Source organism: Phyllopteryx taeniolatus, chromosome 8 (assembly GCF_024500385.1).
Source record: "Phyllopteryx taeniolatus isolate TA_2022b chromosome 8, UOR_Ptae_1.2, whole genome shotgun sequence".
NCBI lineage: Eukaryota > Metazoa > Chordata > Actinopteri > Syngnathiformes > Syngnathidae > Phyllopteryx > Phyllopteryx taeniolatus.
In genome coordinates this window covers 17119997-17137500 of record NC_084509.1, presented here as the reverse complement: position 1 = coordinate 17137500, position 17504 = coordinate 17119997, and the positions used below count along the sequence as shown (strand labels likewise).

Sequence of the window (17504 nt, the reverse complement as noted above, 5' to 3'; positions counted from 1 at the left end):
AAGAATGAGGAGGCAGGATCAGGCCTAGACTTGCTGCGCTTGTGTAACAGTGCTTTGTCTGTGAGTGTTTGTGTGTCTGTGAGTGTCTGTGTGTTTGTGTCGGCATGAATCCAACTTCTAGTGTGAACATTTGTGTTTTGAAAGCAAACTATGGTATAAAAAGACAAACTGCATAATAGACCTACAGTAATGCATTTTGACAGGCCATAACATTAGGTACCGTACACCTCCACACTGCTTCAAACCCTAATTTGAAACCCTAACCAGTTTGAAACCCTAACCGTGACTTTAAACACTGGGGTTAGGGTTTCAAGCAAGAGTTTGGGGTTTAAAAATTAGATTTTCAAGTCAATATTAAGATTTCAAAGTAAGGTTTGAAGTTACATTTTAAAATTTGGTTTTCAAGATAGAATTAGGGTTTTAGAGTAAGTTTTTAAGCCTGGTGTATGGTTTTTAGCGATTCAAACCTGGGTTAGAGTTTCAAACGGGAATTCAGGTTTCTAAGTATGGGTTCAACTCAAGCCAGTATTAAGGTTACAAGGTATTGCTTTAATCTGTGGTTAGAGCTTCAAACTAGGGTTAGAGTATCAAGGCAGGATTTGGTTTTTCACAGTATGGCTTCAAGCTTGTGTTACAGTTACAAATTAGGTTTTCAAAACAGGACGAGTTTTAAACCAGGGCGAGGGCTTCAAGACAGTATTAGTTTTTAAAAATATTGGAAACAGATCTTTGTGTGCAGAAGTTGTACAGCGTAGGGAGTTCTGACCCTGCCACAAGATAGAGAGAAGGCACTTTTTCTCCACCTGTTGGCCATGCAGTTTCCTGCACCTTTAAATGTCTGCATATGTGCGCGTGTGTGTGATGCTAATTAAGACTGAGAGGCTGAAGATGTTGTAGAATCATTCAGAATTGGTGCTAATTTACATATTAGAGTCAGTGTCACAATGTGTGTTTGTCTGTCGATGTGTGTCAGACAAACGAACAAACTTCCTGTCTCTTTTTTTATTTGCCAGGTGATGACCCACCTGCGTGTGATCGAAGAGAGGATGAACCAGAGTCTGTCCCTTCTCTACAAGGTCCCATACGTTGCAGAGGAGATCCAGGATGAAATTGGTGAGTTCCAAAAAAGGAACAGGAATGATTATGGAATTACAATGAATGCCTGTTTATCGCGGGGGAGTTGTTCCAGCCACACCTGCGAGAAAGAATGCTGATTTGCATATGTACATATATATATATATACAAACACACACACACGCCACAGCCGGTCTGTGAGAAAAATGCCTACTCTAAACCGGTCCGCGGTGCAAAGAAGGTTGAGGAACACTGCTCTAGAGGAGATCTGCATGGAGGAATGGGCCAAAATACCACCAACAGTGTGTGAAAACGTTTGTCATTGCCAACAAAGGGTATCTAACAAAGTATTGAGATGAACTTTTGTGATTGACCAAATAGTTATTTTCCACCATAATTTGCTAATAAATGCTATAAAAATCAGACAATGGGATTTTCTGGATTTTGTTTGACTCATTTTGCCTCTCTCAGATGAGTTACACCTATGATGAAAATTACAGGCCTCTCTCATCTTTTTAAGTCCGAGAACATGCACAATTGGTGGCTGACTAAATACTTTTTTGTCCCACTGTAATTATGTTACTACTGTATGTTTTTATAAAGTACAATATTATGGAGTACTATTTTTTTCTCATTAAAATACACCATCCATCCATCCATCCATTTTCTGAGCCGCTTCTCCTCACTCGGGTCGCGGGCTATCCCAGCTGTCATCGGGCAGGAGGCGGGGTACACCCTGAACTGGTTGCCAGCCAATCGCAGGGCACATACAAACAAAAATCCATTTGCACTCACAGTCACACCTACGGGCAATTTAGAGTCTCCAATTAATGCATGTTTTTGGGATGTGGGAGGAAACCGGAGTGCCCAGAGAAAACCCACGCAGGCACGGGGAGAACATGCAAACTCCACACAGGCGGGGTCGGGGATTGAACGCGGGTCCTCAGAACTGTGAGGCTGACGTTCTAACCAGTCGGACACCGTGCCGCCCATTAAAATACACATTACAAAAAAAAAATGTTTTGGGGGAAGGCTGGAATGAATTAACGAGTGTTTTACTCGTGTTTTGAGTTACATTACACGGAATGGCTTAAACTCATATCACAAGGCACTACTGTATTAAAATTCACTTTTTAAACACATTATAGACAAAATTACAAACACAAGATGTTGATTTCAGTATGGGTACTCGCCATGAGACACTTTGAATGGTGATGATGATGAAATGTTGTTTTCAATATTCATATTAACGTAAAAAGCTGTAAAAACAGCAGTAGGGAGGCAAAGCTACTTCATGGCCACAAATTAGCATTTTGTGCGCACTTTATATCTACATTGTGGCCACAGTTAGGGGGGAAAAAAAAATCTCCATCTCTGTAGAAATGTCAATATATATAAATAAATAAGTCTAAATCCCGCTCGTAACTAAAATTTTCGCTCTCAACAAAAAGGAATAACATCAACTCAGTGACAGCTTGTTACTTGGAAAAAAAGTCAAGTTACCACAAAAATGCACAATATAGCAGGGACGCACTAGGTGAACTGCAGTATAGTACACTTGTACTGTATATCAAGGCAAAAACCCGATTTATTTTTTATGAGTCTGCTGAGGTCAACAATTAAATGTGTTGTTCTTTCTTGGTGCTGTGTCACTTTCAGCGTGGCTGTGTTGATGGAAGTCGTGGTGTGTCGGCGTCGTGATGAAAGCCAGCCGAGTGTGCTGACAGAACTGGGTCACGTTTGAGTCGCTTCCTGCTGGGAGACTCCCTCGGAAAAAATACACAGACAAATGCTAATTGCTGGTTAGCGTAGAACGGGGAGCAGGTGTCTCGAGTTCTGTGAACATTTTGCTCGCGCTAATGATGGTGAAATTTAAGGACTGCCAGACCTGAAATGTGAACAAAATTTTTTATTGGAGCCACAATGTAGTTATGAAGTGATTTTTTAATTATTATTATTATTTTGAATCTGGCAGATGAGCTGCTCCAGGAGCAGAGAGCCGACATGGACCAGTTCCTGTCGTCCATCTCAGAGTCCCAGCCAGATGTCACCACGTCGTCAGAGGAGAGTGTGGAGGTCCCTGTCGTGTCAGAGGGGAAACCCTACAGGCCGATCCAGGTCACTTCATTGGGGTCCCGCCCGGAACCAGAAGGTGAGCATGTTTAATAAGTTGCGTCTTTACAGCAAGGGGTCTCAAACTTGTTGGCTCCAGGAACCCGTCAGAGGGCAGAAATTTTCCTAAGAACCCCCTCATAATCCTAATGTCAATTAAAAATAACGACCATGTGCCCCCCTAAATGCCAAAGAAATTAAAAAGTTGCTTATTTTAGAGAAAAAAATAATCGTATTGTTAGGATAACAAGTTCATAATTTTTTGTTGTGATGTGAGAATAAAGTCAGATTTTTTTCCAGATATCGTAAACTTATGCTATTAAAGTCAGTTTACCGACGAAAGTAAATTTCAACAACAAAACTTTATTTTTTAGGTATCTAGAAATATAATGACTTTTTAACAGTAGTATTCAGATTTTCTTTTCATTGTGGTCGTCCAAACACGCCTTCATACTTTTTTCCGCATTCAGTTACATCCTAATATCTGTATCTTGCCTTTTCTTTGCTCACTCAACATTTCTCTTCTTCCTCTTTGTTCTTTTTTTCTTTTTTGTCACTTGTTAACGACAAGGCGATCTGTCCGACCCTCCGCGAGCATTCAAGAAAGGTTGGTGCCGATTGCCGTGTCTTCTCTCCCTTTTCATTTCCTCATTCCCTTTCATCTCCATTCCAGCTGTTCTCATTCCTTCTATAGCGTTCCTCATCCTTCCCGATATGCTGCTATTTGGATAAAATGTTGTTTGTAACAGCATCAGTGGTATTAATTTCTAGAAACATGAACCTGGATTGAGAAAGCACTGTAGTCATCTTGGCCTACCATTAAGAATTGCTAATATGCTACCATGCTAATATTTGGCATGCTAAGATAGCAACCTGAGTACAAAAAGCACTAAGGCAGTTCAATATAGGTTTTGCTTTACATTGCGCCCAGCGGTCAAGTATGACCTAGAATTGCTCAAATGCTAACAAGCTAACAGTTGGTTTCCTAACATAGCAAGTTAGCAACCTGAGTACAGATAGCGCTAAGGCAGTTTGATAAGTGTTTAACATCATGTCGTGTAGTTGGGCACTAGGTGGAATGAGAATTGCTCACATGCTAACAGTTAACATCCTAACATATACCAAGATAGTAATCTGTGTACTAAAAGTGATAAGGCAGTTCGATAAATGTGTTTCATGTAGTCCGATAGCTGGGTAGTAGGTCGAATAAGAATTGGAATGCTTATGTGCTAAAAGTTGTCATCCTAACATAGATTCGTAGTTATCCAGGTCACTGTGATTGCAAAGGTTAAATCAAGGCAACGGGACTGCTTTTGTTTGTTGAATTTGTTGTTTTTTCTTATTTTCTGAAATCATTAAAAATTACTCAGGGAATTATGCTTTTAGGCTAACAATTTGTTCAGTTTTAAAAATGTATTCCCAACAGTGTAGCGTTCCCTTCATTTTGTAACATTTCACTTGGCCGCACTGCTCCCAGTACATGTACATGGACGTTAGAATTTGTTGTCCAATCAGATTTCAGCCTCTACATGTTGCCATGTCAATCTAATCTCCCCATGGGCTTCAGAATCAGAATCAGAATCATCTTACTTTGCCAAGTATGTCCAAAAACACACACGGAATTTGTCTCCGGGAGTTGGAGCTGCTCTAGTACGACAACAGACAGTCAATTGACAGAGAATACTTTGGAGGCATAAAGACATTGACAAAAAAACAGTCACTGAGCAGTAAAGGTTTGCTAGTTATCTAGTAATGCCGGTACTTTTTTTTTTTGGACAATTGTGCAAAAAGATGCAGAGTCCCCTAGCACTTAGAGCAGTTCGAATGACTAATATTGCAATAGTCCGGTGCAATGACCATTGTGCAAAGGGCACCAAGACTTCAAGGAGTGTATGCGGTTTAAAGTGACGAGTAGTGCGATAAGCTGGGACAATGTTGGTTGTGCAAATGTTGCAGATACTCCTCAATCAGTGTGCAAATGGAGCAAATGCTACTCTGGCATGAGTGGCCACTATATGCAAATAGTGCAGCATGGCGAGACAACTACAGTGTGTACACGAGTAATGTATAATTGACCCCACAGTAATCAGTAGAGCTGACCCATGTAATTTAAACTATATTAGCGATGAGACTATTATTAACCAATCAGATTTCAAAATTGCCTAACGGTAGCATCAGCATTTTTCCATTCTTTGGTTGGTCAGAGGGCGGCACGGTGGACGACTGGTTAGAGCGTCTGCCTCACAGTTCTGAGGACCTGTGTGGAGTTTGCATGTTCTCATCGTGCCTGCGTGGGTTTTCTCCGGGCACTCCGGTTTCCTCCCACATCCCAAAAACATGCATGGTAGGTTAATTGAAGACTCTAAATTGCCCGTCGGTGTGAATGTGAGTGCGGATGGTTGTTTGTTTGTATGTGCCCTACGATTGGCTGGCAACCAGTTCAGGGTGTACCCCGCCTCCTGCCCGAAGATAGCTGGGATGGGCTCCAGCACTCCCGCGACCCTTGTGAGGATAAGCGGCTCAGAAAATCGATGGATGGATGGGTTGGTCAGAGCAAAACTGTCTCTCACAATCTGCACACATGAATACATTGTAATTATCCGCATCTGAATATTAATGTATTTATTTTATGTTTTTGGACATTTTGTTAGATACATGTTGATTATGATCTGCTCCAGTTAATATGAGAGGCACTGTCACGTGTTGGTATATTGCATTTTTGTATAGTGTTTATGGTTTCTATAATTGCGAGTGATAGTGGTGGTATTAATCGCCTGAGTCCCCTCTGAAAAAACACGAATAGGGGAATTCAGGAATAGCAAACCATGATTAAGCAGCGGGTCCACTGTATACAAGTATTGTTAGTTAGGCCTTAGTGTTAATTGTCAACACAGTACTTGCATTGTGCTGTGCCCAAGAAAGACTTTTATTGACGTCTTCCTTTGTGCACTGTGGAGACAAGTCGGGCATGCGCGTGATGATTTTGATTTGTAGTTTATCGGTCTGTGCTGACTCGTCCATCTTGTCCTTGCAGGCTCCGCCGTGTCTGGCCTGGACGGTCTGATCGGCGCCGAGGAGAAAATAATCAACAGCGAGACCAAGATGGGACCCAATGTGGTAAGAACGCAACAACTTTTTTTCTTCTTTTTAATTGACTTGACACACACAGATACACACAGACACGCACACACACACACATACATACACACACACACACACTTAAGAGCGGCCATGTTGATGCTAAACATGGAATCATAAGTACCACTTTACAACAGGGCTACTTTATTATGTGTGTAATAAATGTGTAAATAGTTTACAGTTAGGCTATGTTCACACTGCAGGTCAATTCCGAGTTTTTTCTCTTTGTTTTTTTTTATCTGAGTTTTTTCATGTGAATGTGAACAGTACAATTCAGATTTTTTATGTGGCTATAAATCGCATATGCAGCCGACGCGAGTGCTCACTGTGCACTCATCCGACCTATACGTCATCAGAGTTGTTCGACAAAGCAGACGCACCACAGAAGCAACGGCAGACACAGGAACAGAAAACAGTTAGTGGTGGAAAGAAGACGCTTTACCAATGATAAATAAAATGTTGTCTCCAGTTGCAAAAATCCTTGAAATTGCCGAAACTGCGTTATGACGAGACCTACGCAAGGGCCCGCACATTTACGTTCCGTATACACGGCACCTCGTGGCTGTGTGCGTCCCTGTGACGTCATCGACACATTCTGTCAACAGTACAAGTCGCATTTGTTTTTGTCGTGTAAACGACTACATAAAAACAAACGGATTGAACAAAAAATCCAAATTGGGCATCATGCCCTGCAGCGTGAACGTAGCCTTACTAGTTGGCAAATGTTTAAACCTTTCCTAAGTGTACCCTTATTGTAATGTGGTACCATATCTTTTATTACCACGTTAACTTTTTTATTATTAGTATTTATTAATTTTATTATATTTTTTAAGAAAACACACACACGTTGCCATAGTTACCGCTAACCGGCACCTTGCCATTTGCGTGTCTTGCCGACAATCACCTCCAGTCTTTGTTTGTCCGTGTGTGACCTGTCTCTATGTGCTTGGCTGCTGCATGTCTGTGTGTGTCGCATGCTAACAAGCCTCTAAAACAGCGGTTCTCAAACTGGGGTCTGTGAGCTGTAGCTTGAGTGTCTGCAAGATAATTTGCAACAAATTACCATTTTAAAAAGTGCATACCAACACATGGGGACCAGCAGGCCAATAAAACAAAACAAACCTATTACTGTGCCCAACCAGAGCTTTGAACCACTTCTAAGTTCCGATTTGATTGTCACGTATTATCACATAAATCTGACATCCCTGCATGAAGAATGTCTTTTTTTTTTTTTTGAACAAAAGGCTTATTATTACAGGACTGAAGTCGTGCTTGTTTTGGGGGAAATTAGTCCTGGTTTTTTTTTAGATAATAAAGACATCTTTTACAGAATACAAGGTGTAATATTAGGATGATAAAATTGTATATCTGAAATTCACTTGTTAAAATAGGATTTTCGTCTCTAGTTAAATTTTGACTTTAATATAATATTGCAACTTGATCTTGGAAGAATACAACTTTATTCTCATGAGATTACAGATCTCACCCTGACAAAATGCATCTTTGTTCCTGTAAATATTTTATATTTATACTTTATACTTAAATTTCACAATAATCAGTGCTTTATACTTTTCCTTCTTGGAAAAAAAATCAAAATATATTTTAATTTTACTTAAAATATGCATTTACTATTGTAACATTTTCTTTCTTGAAAATAGGCAACTATTTAATTCATATGGCATTTAGGGGGACACGTTAGTCATGTTTAACTGAAAGGGGGAGTTTATTGTTTTAAAACTGCAAGCAAGATTTGAATGTAGCCTCACTTTACTAATCCCTCTCTCCAGCGGTCAATACAATCAAATAAAGACCAAGGAGAGGTGATAGACTTAATTTTCGAGCAGAAATGTCTGGCTAATTTCGCATCACTTCTGAATCATCTCAGCTGCCCGAGGTCTCCTCACCCTTTTTATGTTTGCGCCCAGTTGTTAGCAAAAGAGGGATGGGCATTGTTTTATTTTCCGGAGGTGGAAACTCCGCCATAGTTTCAGCAAAGCTCCCTGAAGGCCAAGGTAAAATGTCAGCGCCAGGCGGTGGGACTGTGCCTGCGAGTGCATGGCAAATGATTGACACCTTGTCAGTCTCGCTGTCTGTTGCTGATTGGTTGTTTTTCCTCAGGTGTGATGGTTTCTTAAAAGTCTAATTAGAGGTACAAATTTTGTTTAAATTGCAAACTCTCTCTTTAAGTTAGGCTTATGAGAGGGTCCTTGAAAATTAGTTCTCCTCTGGACCCAAAAAGTTGGAGAACGCCTACTCTAAAAGCTGTTTGTGCATGTCCGTCGCCTGCACGTGTGTGTGTCTTCGCGGCAATGTTCGTATGCTAAAGACGGAGCACATCAACATCCTGGCACTGGAGGTGCCTCCTCTGCAGGTTTGTGCCCTCAGTCGTGAAAAAAATTGGTGATGTGTGCCCAGGAGTGTTTTTATGCTCACATGCACACACCCCTCTCCTTCCAGTTTGCATAAGACAGCATCATCACCCACGCACTGATAATCTCTTCACTTTACTGCACACGCTGTCCACCTATCTCACACACACACACACACGCAGGCACACGCAGTAACCCGGGCTGCCCTGTCTGTGTTGACAGGTGATTGATGAGTCTCTGGATGTTAAAGACGTTGTTTACAGTGCAGCGAGAATCCGCATAATGCGTGATGATGAGCTGGTGAGTATGGCGGTGCCCTCCGCTGGCCTCCGTGTGCTACTACGCCAGCGCCAGAGGGTGTGGCTCATGAGTTCTTATTGCGACATTATTGGTGTGACTTTTAATTTGGATGTACAATGGAACCTCTAAAGTCGTTATATCAAAATTCTGATGGGCCCAAAGTGGCTGCTTCAAGCCAAAATGGCCGACTTCCTGTTTGATTTCGGACATGGGTCCTTTACATCTTTTTTGTGAATTCTGTTATGATTGACGTCCACCCTATTTCGCGTCAATCAGCAAAACTGGTGTTTTGGGTTTTTTTTCCAGCTTTCTAAAAACCCCTACTGAAAAGACTTTGACGTAATGCTTTGCCCACGTTAGATGTCATACCTTTTCCAAATGTAAGCACATTTTTGCAACTTTGACCTTTGGGGTTCCAGTGTTGTAGAAATGTAAGATTTTTAGACACCTACTAATAAGTCCGAACCCCTTGTTTTTTTTAATTATTATTTTTTTGTTGTTTGTTTAGGCTAGTACATTGTGCTGGTTTGTGCATGTGTGCATGTGTGTTATGTGAATGGAATGCACACCTGACTCACTGAGTCATGTGATGCCACATATGATAACATATGTGCCCCATCACATGACTGACAGGGTAGAGTTGTAGTTGTGTGTCTGCACTGCAACCGGCGGACATCTTACACGTAAACACATCACGTACCTAATCTACACGTACACACACACACACACACATACACACACACTTCACCTGCATCATGTCCCAGTCAGTCAAAACATACATTTACATCAACTCACACTTTCTAACTTGATTTCCAGCAAGGCTCCATGTGTTTGTTGTGTGCTATTTATTTAAGACAAACAAATACAACAAGATGAAAAAAATATTAGTAAAATTGCTAAATATTCAGAAAAAATATTCGAAAATGAGACGAACAATACAATACTAGATGAAAAGTACACAAATCTTATGAACAAAATGCTTAATATTAGGATGAAATTTGAAAAAATAAAAACAACAATAATACTATAGATGAAATATACACATGAAAAAACAGCTGAATATTAGGAGCAAATATTAAAAAAAGAGCGTGAGCACTCAACCAAACCAAATTTTACATGGTCTTTGATTTTTTATGGTCCCGACATACGAGGTTTCGAGGTTCATTTTCTTGTAATAAGACTGCTTTTATCTTGGTGCACTGAATAGAACTGGACTGCTTCTTGGTGGAAATTTTCTTGTAAGAAGATGCCAAAAGTAGTTAGTTGCACAACTAAAGTTGTTGAACTAAACTATCAAATATCTTTGAAATTGCGTTGTTGTTTTAAATCATACTGCTTTATGAGCACTGCCATGCTCCTCATTCACACTGTTGTCGTACCTCCGACCAGAAGACCTACAGGCCCCTAGGCGAGGACTTCAGCTTCGGCAGCACCGTTCTCATCGGTCTGCTGGTGATGGCGGTCGCCATAGCGACGGTGATTGTCATCAGCTTGGTGCTGCTGCGGAAGAGGCAGTATGGCACCATCAGTCACGGCATCGTGGAGGTACGTCACATTTCCGAAAGAAGACCAAAACTGGGCTTAAAAAAAAACTAAATAATGAAATAAAGAATTATAAATAATAAAATAATTTTACAATAATTAAAATATTGCTTTGGTGGCATCTTGATGCCAAGGACCTGTTGAATGTGAGTTTAGGAGCTTCATTAAAACAAGTCTTCCTTTGCTGCTCTCTATAGGCAATTACAAACCCTTCTCGGGTGCTGATTTTTCCTGTTTGTGGCAGACCTCTCGGTCCCTTTCCCCCACGAATTGCAGGAGAATACTCTATTGATACGACCTATACCTTTGGAGTTACTCGACTTATGAGTGACCAGATTTACAAGTTTTTCATAATAGGAGCTGTTGGTTGCTGATTTATTATCTTAGGTTTACTCTAAAACTACACATAAAACAAAGATAATTACAGGTTGTGTATTTCACCAAGTCACATAACTTTGCCAGAAAATCTAGGGGTATAACTATTCATTAATTTTATCAATGTATCGATTTATATTCCTACAATCCAAGTGGATTGATCTGTGCTTGGTTAGTTAGCCCTCCGGACAAAAGTATATTGATTTAAATCGTTTAAAAGGTTAATCTATCGATTGTATCAATACTAGGAAATACCGCATTGGATTTTCGCATGGCAGACTTTATATGGGGGTGTGTATGTGTTGTATTTCCGAGAAATACACTTGTAATTCTTTTTACTTGCTTTAGTTTTCAGTTATCATACAACTATTAGCGTCCACCAACACTAACTTCTTGTTCTACAATGTAAAATTCTCATTTTTCTCTTTTCTTCTTCGTATCCCGAAATCTAGACAATCCTCTCCGTGGAGCTCCTAGTAGGTGGGCCGAGACACCAGTGTGTGTGTGTTTTAGCACTTTATCGATAAAGATGTCAGCCAGTCTGGTGGCTAGCAGATGAGAAGGCAGCGAGCAAGATATTATCAATAAGGATGAGTGTGTGTGACTCGCCTCACCCTGCATGTTGAAGCCTTTCAAGCTCACTAGCTTAGCATAGCTCGCTAGCCACTAACATAGACCGTGATTAGTACATTGCTCAGCAGGGATCAAGTATGAGTGTAAAGTGTTGCAAATTATATTATTGTGTGAAAATGTGTACAGTAGAAATGCTGAGAGCACTGCTGAATGTGCAACCAAGTGCGGCTGTTGAATAAATATTTGTAGCCTTTGAAAGAACTATAGCAGAGTGCATAAAATCGTGAAGCAAAATGGAGATGGTCACAACCCCTCAGAAAGCTGATGTAATATTAGTCATTCTTATAAAGATGACGAAAGTATGCCTTTGAGTATTGTTACATGTATGTCTACATGGGTTGCTCCACCATTTGTGTTCAAGGTTTAAGGGCTTTTTAACAATCGCGACATTGATGCTAGTTTCTTTGGCCCGTCTATGGCATTTTGCATTGCTTATTAGAATTGCAAGCATATCTCAAGGCAGCACTGTATTTGGAATTCGTTACTTCCCTTTGCTGGTTTTAAGTCTTGGGGCTCTATTTTCGTGATTGGTGCAAAACCAGCACTGCGTTTGCCATAACTCTGGCGTGCCCCCAGCGCATTTTAAAGTTGGGACATCAGCACTGGTCTGGGCATGTTCAGAGCCGACTTCAATTCTGTCCAACTGAAGCAACTTCTCTCATTCCCTTTAAAAGCGCCGCAACTAGTCTCACATGGAGACATCTCCAGATGCGAAAGAGGAGGAAGCGATCCGTGCGCGACGGGAGCATCATCACTGCTCTTGGCCGATGTGGCAACGGGCAACGTTAACTACAGAATGGTGAAAACCGCCACCCGGACCTCATGTATCAATCGCCACCCACATTCTTTGTGTGTACTCTTTTACTACAAAGTCACGCTGTTGTAACACGTGCAGAATGTGGCTTGGTATTGTATTGCTGAAATAAGTAGAGATGTCTCTGAAAACGATGTTGATTGGATGGCAGCATATGTTGATCCAAATCCTCTATGTACCTTCCAGCATTAATTGTGCTTTCGCAGATGGGCAAGTTACCCATGCCATGGGCACTAACTCACCCCCATGCCATCACAGATGCTGGCTTTTAAACTTTGCAATGATAACAGTCCGGATAGTCATTTTCCTCTTTGGCACAGAGGACACGACATCCATGATTTCCAAAAACAATTTGAAATATGGACTCATCAGACCACATGAGACTTTTCCACTTTACGTCACTCCATCTCAGACGAGCTCAGGCCCAGAGAAACTGGCAGTTTTTCTGGGTGTTGTTGATATATGTATGGGCTTTCGCTTTGCATTGTATGGTTTTAACTTTCATTTGTACATGTAGTTTTCTGAAATGTTCTGGAGTCCACGTGGTAATATCATTTACACAATGATGCCGTTTTTTAATGCAGTATCACCTGAGGGATCAAAGATCACAGGCGTTCAGTGTTGGTTTTCGGCCTTGTCGGTGACTTACTGAATCTTTTGATATTATGGCCCATAGATGATGAAATCCCTAAATTCCTTGCAATTTTACATTGAGAAATGTTGTTCTTCAACTGTTGGACTATTTGTACCTCGCCCCATCCTTGCTTGTGAACAACTGAGCCTTTCGGGGGATGCTCGTTTGATACCCAATCATGACACTCACCTGTTTGCAATTAACCTGTTCACCTGTGGAATGTGCGGCACGGTGGACGACTGGTTAGAGCGTCAGCCTCACAGTTCTGAGGTGCGGGGTTCAATCCCCGTCCCCGCCTGTGTGGAGTTTGCATGTTCTCCCCATGCCTGCGTGGGTTTTCTCCTGGCATTCCGGTTTCCTCCCACATCCCAAAAACATGCATTAATTGGAGACTCTAAATTGTTTGTATGTGCCCTGCGATTGGCTGGCAACCAGTTCAGGGTGTACCCCGCCTCCTGCCCGATGACAGCTGGGATAGGCTCCAGCACGCCCGCGACCCTAGTGAGGAGAAGCGGCTCAGAAAATGGATGGATCACCTGTGGAATGTTTCAAACGGGTGTTTTCTGAGCATTCCTCAACTTTCCCAGTCTTTTGTTGCCCCTATCCCAGGTTTTTTGGAACACGTTGCAGGCATCAAATTCAAAATGAGAGAATGTTTGAGAAAGAAAAAAAAGTATCAGTTTAAACATTAAACATATTGTCTTTGTAGTGTATTCAATTGAATGTAGATTGAGAAGGATTTGCAAATAATTGTATTGGGTTTTTGTTTACGTTTTCCACAACGTCCCAACTTTATTGGAATTGGGGTTTGTCTGAATGAAATACGTCTGTGGAGCACATGTATGTGTCTGCCTGCACCTCGATCAAATTCACCTAAGTTGCGTTAGACCGGCGGTCTACCTTGCGCCAAGAGTTAGATGTGGTCTGAGCAGGCATAAGTTAAGACCGACTTTCAGTGACCAAGTTGCAACATGCACCGGGCGAATGTCAAAGGACACACACTTGTTGTGTGGGTTCACCAATCTGCCAAATTGACAAACACGCCAGCGAGCCTTACGCTTTCACGATCAATCAAGATATGCCACCTTCTGCGCTCTGGCGCACATTGCGCAGTCTATAAAAATACTGTAGAGCCCTATATGTATATGACTAATGAGCCGTGTGCGGCAGGTGGACCCCATGTTGACGCCGGAGGAGCGCCACCTGAACAAGATGCAAAACCACGGCTATGAGAACCCCACCTACAAATACCTGGAGCAGATGCAGATCTGAGCCCCCAGGGGGTGCCGCTGTGGAGCCTACTGGAGCATACTACTGACCTATAATTCCATAACAAGATGATAACGATGATGATCATAACAATGCTGTTGTTCCACTCATCTGCATACATCCAATACAACCCTCCCTCTTTTTTTTCTTTTGCATTGTTGTTGATTCCGAGACAGTTCTCTCTTGTCATTTCCACTAGCTTGCATCAAAGATGTGTAAAGTTTCTGCAGATTTTTTATTTTATTTTGTAGATGTGAATCAAAAGCTGTTTTTCATGTTTTTAAGACAGAATTGACGCTGCCGTTTTCTCAGTTTTTTCTCCTCTCAGTAGGTTGCTTGTATATGAAGGTTCTTTGTACCAATTAAAATGTATAGTGAAACAGCAGATGAGGGGGGAAAAAGACATTTATTTACAGACAATACATAGAAATGATATTATATGAATGAAATATATATTGCGATTGGCTGGCAACCGCCTCTCACCCGACGTCAGCTGGGATAAGTTCCAGCTCACCCATGGCACTATAGAAAGTGGATGGATAGATCATATGATCGAAATGCATATCTACAGCTCTGGGGAAAAAATAAAGAAACCACTAAAAAATGATCAGTTTTCTCTGATATTGCTATATGAACCAACGAGAACTAGAGTGGGTTAACACCATTTTTATTTAATTTTATTTCATATAATTTTTAAGTTAAATGAAAAGATGAATCCTGGTCTAAATCGGAGTTTAGTTCCAATTTTGACAAATAGGAGTCAGCCCATTATTCCACTCAGCACCTTTTTAGCTTGGGTGCAAGTGCAACTGCATGTTAGTATAAGTGAATTTGATACATCATCTTTCATTAACTATTGAGTCACGTGACAATTGTTTTGACTTAGACCACTATCACACTAAACTTTCAGGGTCAGCCATCACACTTTAAAGTCACTCTCCTGCAAAAATGGAGTTGGTTCAGTCTGGTTCACAGTGGTTAATTCATACTTATAGGAGGAAAATGATCAGTTTTGCTTTATTGTATAAACTCCAAAATTCCAAATAGTCATTTTAGAGCAATTTAAAAACTTTGTATACCAAGTACCATCTAAACAATATTTAGCTCTACAAGTATCATCATCATGACCATCATTAAAATACAGTACCGTAGTAGGCTTAAGTATTCATTACAAATTAGAGCTTTTATTCCTGAAAAAGTATTTAATATTTTATTATTATGCACAGTATGAACATTGACACTGCTGATATATAGGAAAATAAAATGTACTCTAAAATGTACTGTACTTAATTAAATTTAATTAAAGTATATTTCGGCGGCACGGTGGACGACTGGTTAGAGCGTCAGCCTCACAGTTCTGAAGACCCGGGTTCAATCTCTGGCCCCGCCTGTGTGGAGTTTGCATGTTCTCCCTGTGCCTGCGTGGGTTTTCTCCGGGCACTCCGGTTTGCTCCCACATCCCAAAAAAAGCATGCATTAATTGGAGACTCTAAATTGCCCATAAGTGTGAATGTGAGTGCGGATGGTTGTTTGTTTCTATGTGCCCAGCGATTGGCTGGCAACCAGTTCAGGGTGTACCCCGCCTCCTGCCCGATGACAGCTGGGATAGGCTCCAGCACGCCCGCGACCCTAGTGAGGAGAAGCGGCTCAGAAAATGGATGGATGGATAAAGTATATTTCACATAAAAGTTAAATAAAAATGTACCTGAATAAAAGTTTAAAAACAAAGTTTTTTAACACTAAATGCAAATGTATTGTACTAAAAAGTTAAATACAACTGAACTGTACTTGAGCAGTGATTATTTTCTGTGTTCTTTTGGAGCCCACAAACCACAAGTACTAGTACCACACTTTGTGAATCACTGTTTTGGGGCATTTTTTTGCAGGAAAGGATGAATTTTAAATTTTGGTGGATCTTTTTCTTTTTTCCAGAGCGTTATAAGCATGTGCATATGGTGGGAAAGCTCTTATACCATGGGTAGGCAAACTGCAGCCCGGGGGACATTTTGGGCCAGTGACAGCATTGGATCTCATCCAACATTTGATTTTGAAAACTCAGAGAAAATATACTTAAAAATATATATAAATAATAAACATAAATTTTCTTTTTCATAAATTGTATTATGGTTTATAATAAGAGTTCCCACCCCTTGCCACACACTGTGGCAAGTTATTCCCCAAATTAATGTAAGGTGGAATGTTCCATTTCTGACTGTGATAGGGGACAACTTATTGCGCCAGTCAAAGCCCAAATTTATTTGGATTTCAAGGCACATCTCATTTTCTATCAGCTAGATTTTTGCATGGGAATTTGGGGGTGGTAAATTCAAGCTTATCCCAAACTTTTACAAACTTAAGTCCCCTTTTTATTAATATAAGTAAATGGTTCTTCCCCTCTAAAACACATCATGTACAGTATTGCCATAACAAACACTACCCATAAACAGATATTTATAACAACAGAAATAAAATCAATGACCCAATAATCAAAGCTGAAATTTGTCTCCAAAGCTCCAAATATTAATTTACAACTCAATAAAAATTAATTTTCTCTCTCTGCCATCCTTGTATAGTTGATGTTACAATCATGGCTTTTGCTTTACAGAGGACTACTTTTGTGGTGGTGTGCATTGTTCTGATACATATGATGTTCTCTCTGTCTTTGTATACAGTATATAGATACATCTATCTTTAATTTCTCTTTCTATTTGTTTGTTCATCTTCCTGTGACAGTGCTGTAGCTCTGTACGTCTCACTATGCACCCCCCCCACCCCACACCAAAAAAAAAAAAAAAAAGCAGCTTCAGTCTTCTAAGTACAAGTACATTATAAACTGCCTGTTTGACTGTGGCAAGACATGACACACACACGGTTATATGCTATATTTCTTTTTATTATTAGTCATCAGAGAGTGGTGTTAAAAAAAAAAGATTTCTGGTTCAGGGGAAGACTCATGTCAATAAAGTCACAACTTCCACTCCCACGTTGTTGTCCTTTCACACAGACTGATACGATGATGGAATTTTGATATGAATATTGAAACTTAATGCGAGTAATACAAAAATGTTGAAGACTACGTTATATTTATAACTGGCAGTTATTTTTAATGGATAGAAATTAAGTAAATTTGAAGTTAATTTTAAACAAACAAATACAAGAATCAACTTAAAGTTATGACGAGAAAATAATTTTGCACAGTTTTGCAAAAAAGCTTTCTGTTGTATACCATTACATAGTACACGTT

The 17504-nt window shown here is 40.4% G+C and overlaps 1 protein-coding gene across 8 annotated transcripts in view; it reads left to right on the top strand.

Annotated features, from left to right (window-relative positions):
• aplp2 (amyloid beta (A4) precursor-like protein 2) overlaps positions 1–17240 on the top strand; it is a 108185-nt gene extending 90945 nt beyond the window's left edge. For 3 of the 8 annotated variants that reach the window (XM_061780917.1, XM_061780913.1, XM_061780921.1), the window contains 7 exons: positions 1014–1113; positions 3050–3226; positions 3758–3793; positions 6221–6303; positions 8916–8993; positions 10383–10538; positions 14162–17240. In XM_061780917.1, the coding sequence (XP_061636901.1) occupies positions 1014–1113; positions 3050–3226; positions 3758–3793; positions 6221–6303; positions 8916–8993; positions 10383–10538; positions 14162–14263 (732 nt within the window). In that variant the 3' untranslated portion in view covers positions 14264–17240. The remainder of the gene's footprint in view (positions 1–1013; positions 1114–3049; positions 3227–3757; positions 3794–6220; positions 6304–8915; positions 8994–10382; positions 10539–14161) is intronic. The other 5 variants (XM_061780914.1, XM_061780918.1, XM_061780916.1 and 2 more) reach the window with 5 other exon arrangements.
• Positions 17241–17504: the final 264 nt, after the last annotated feature.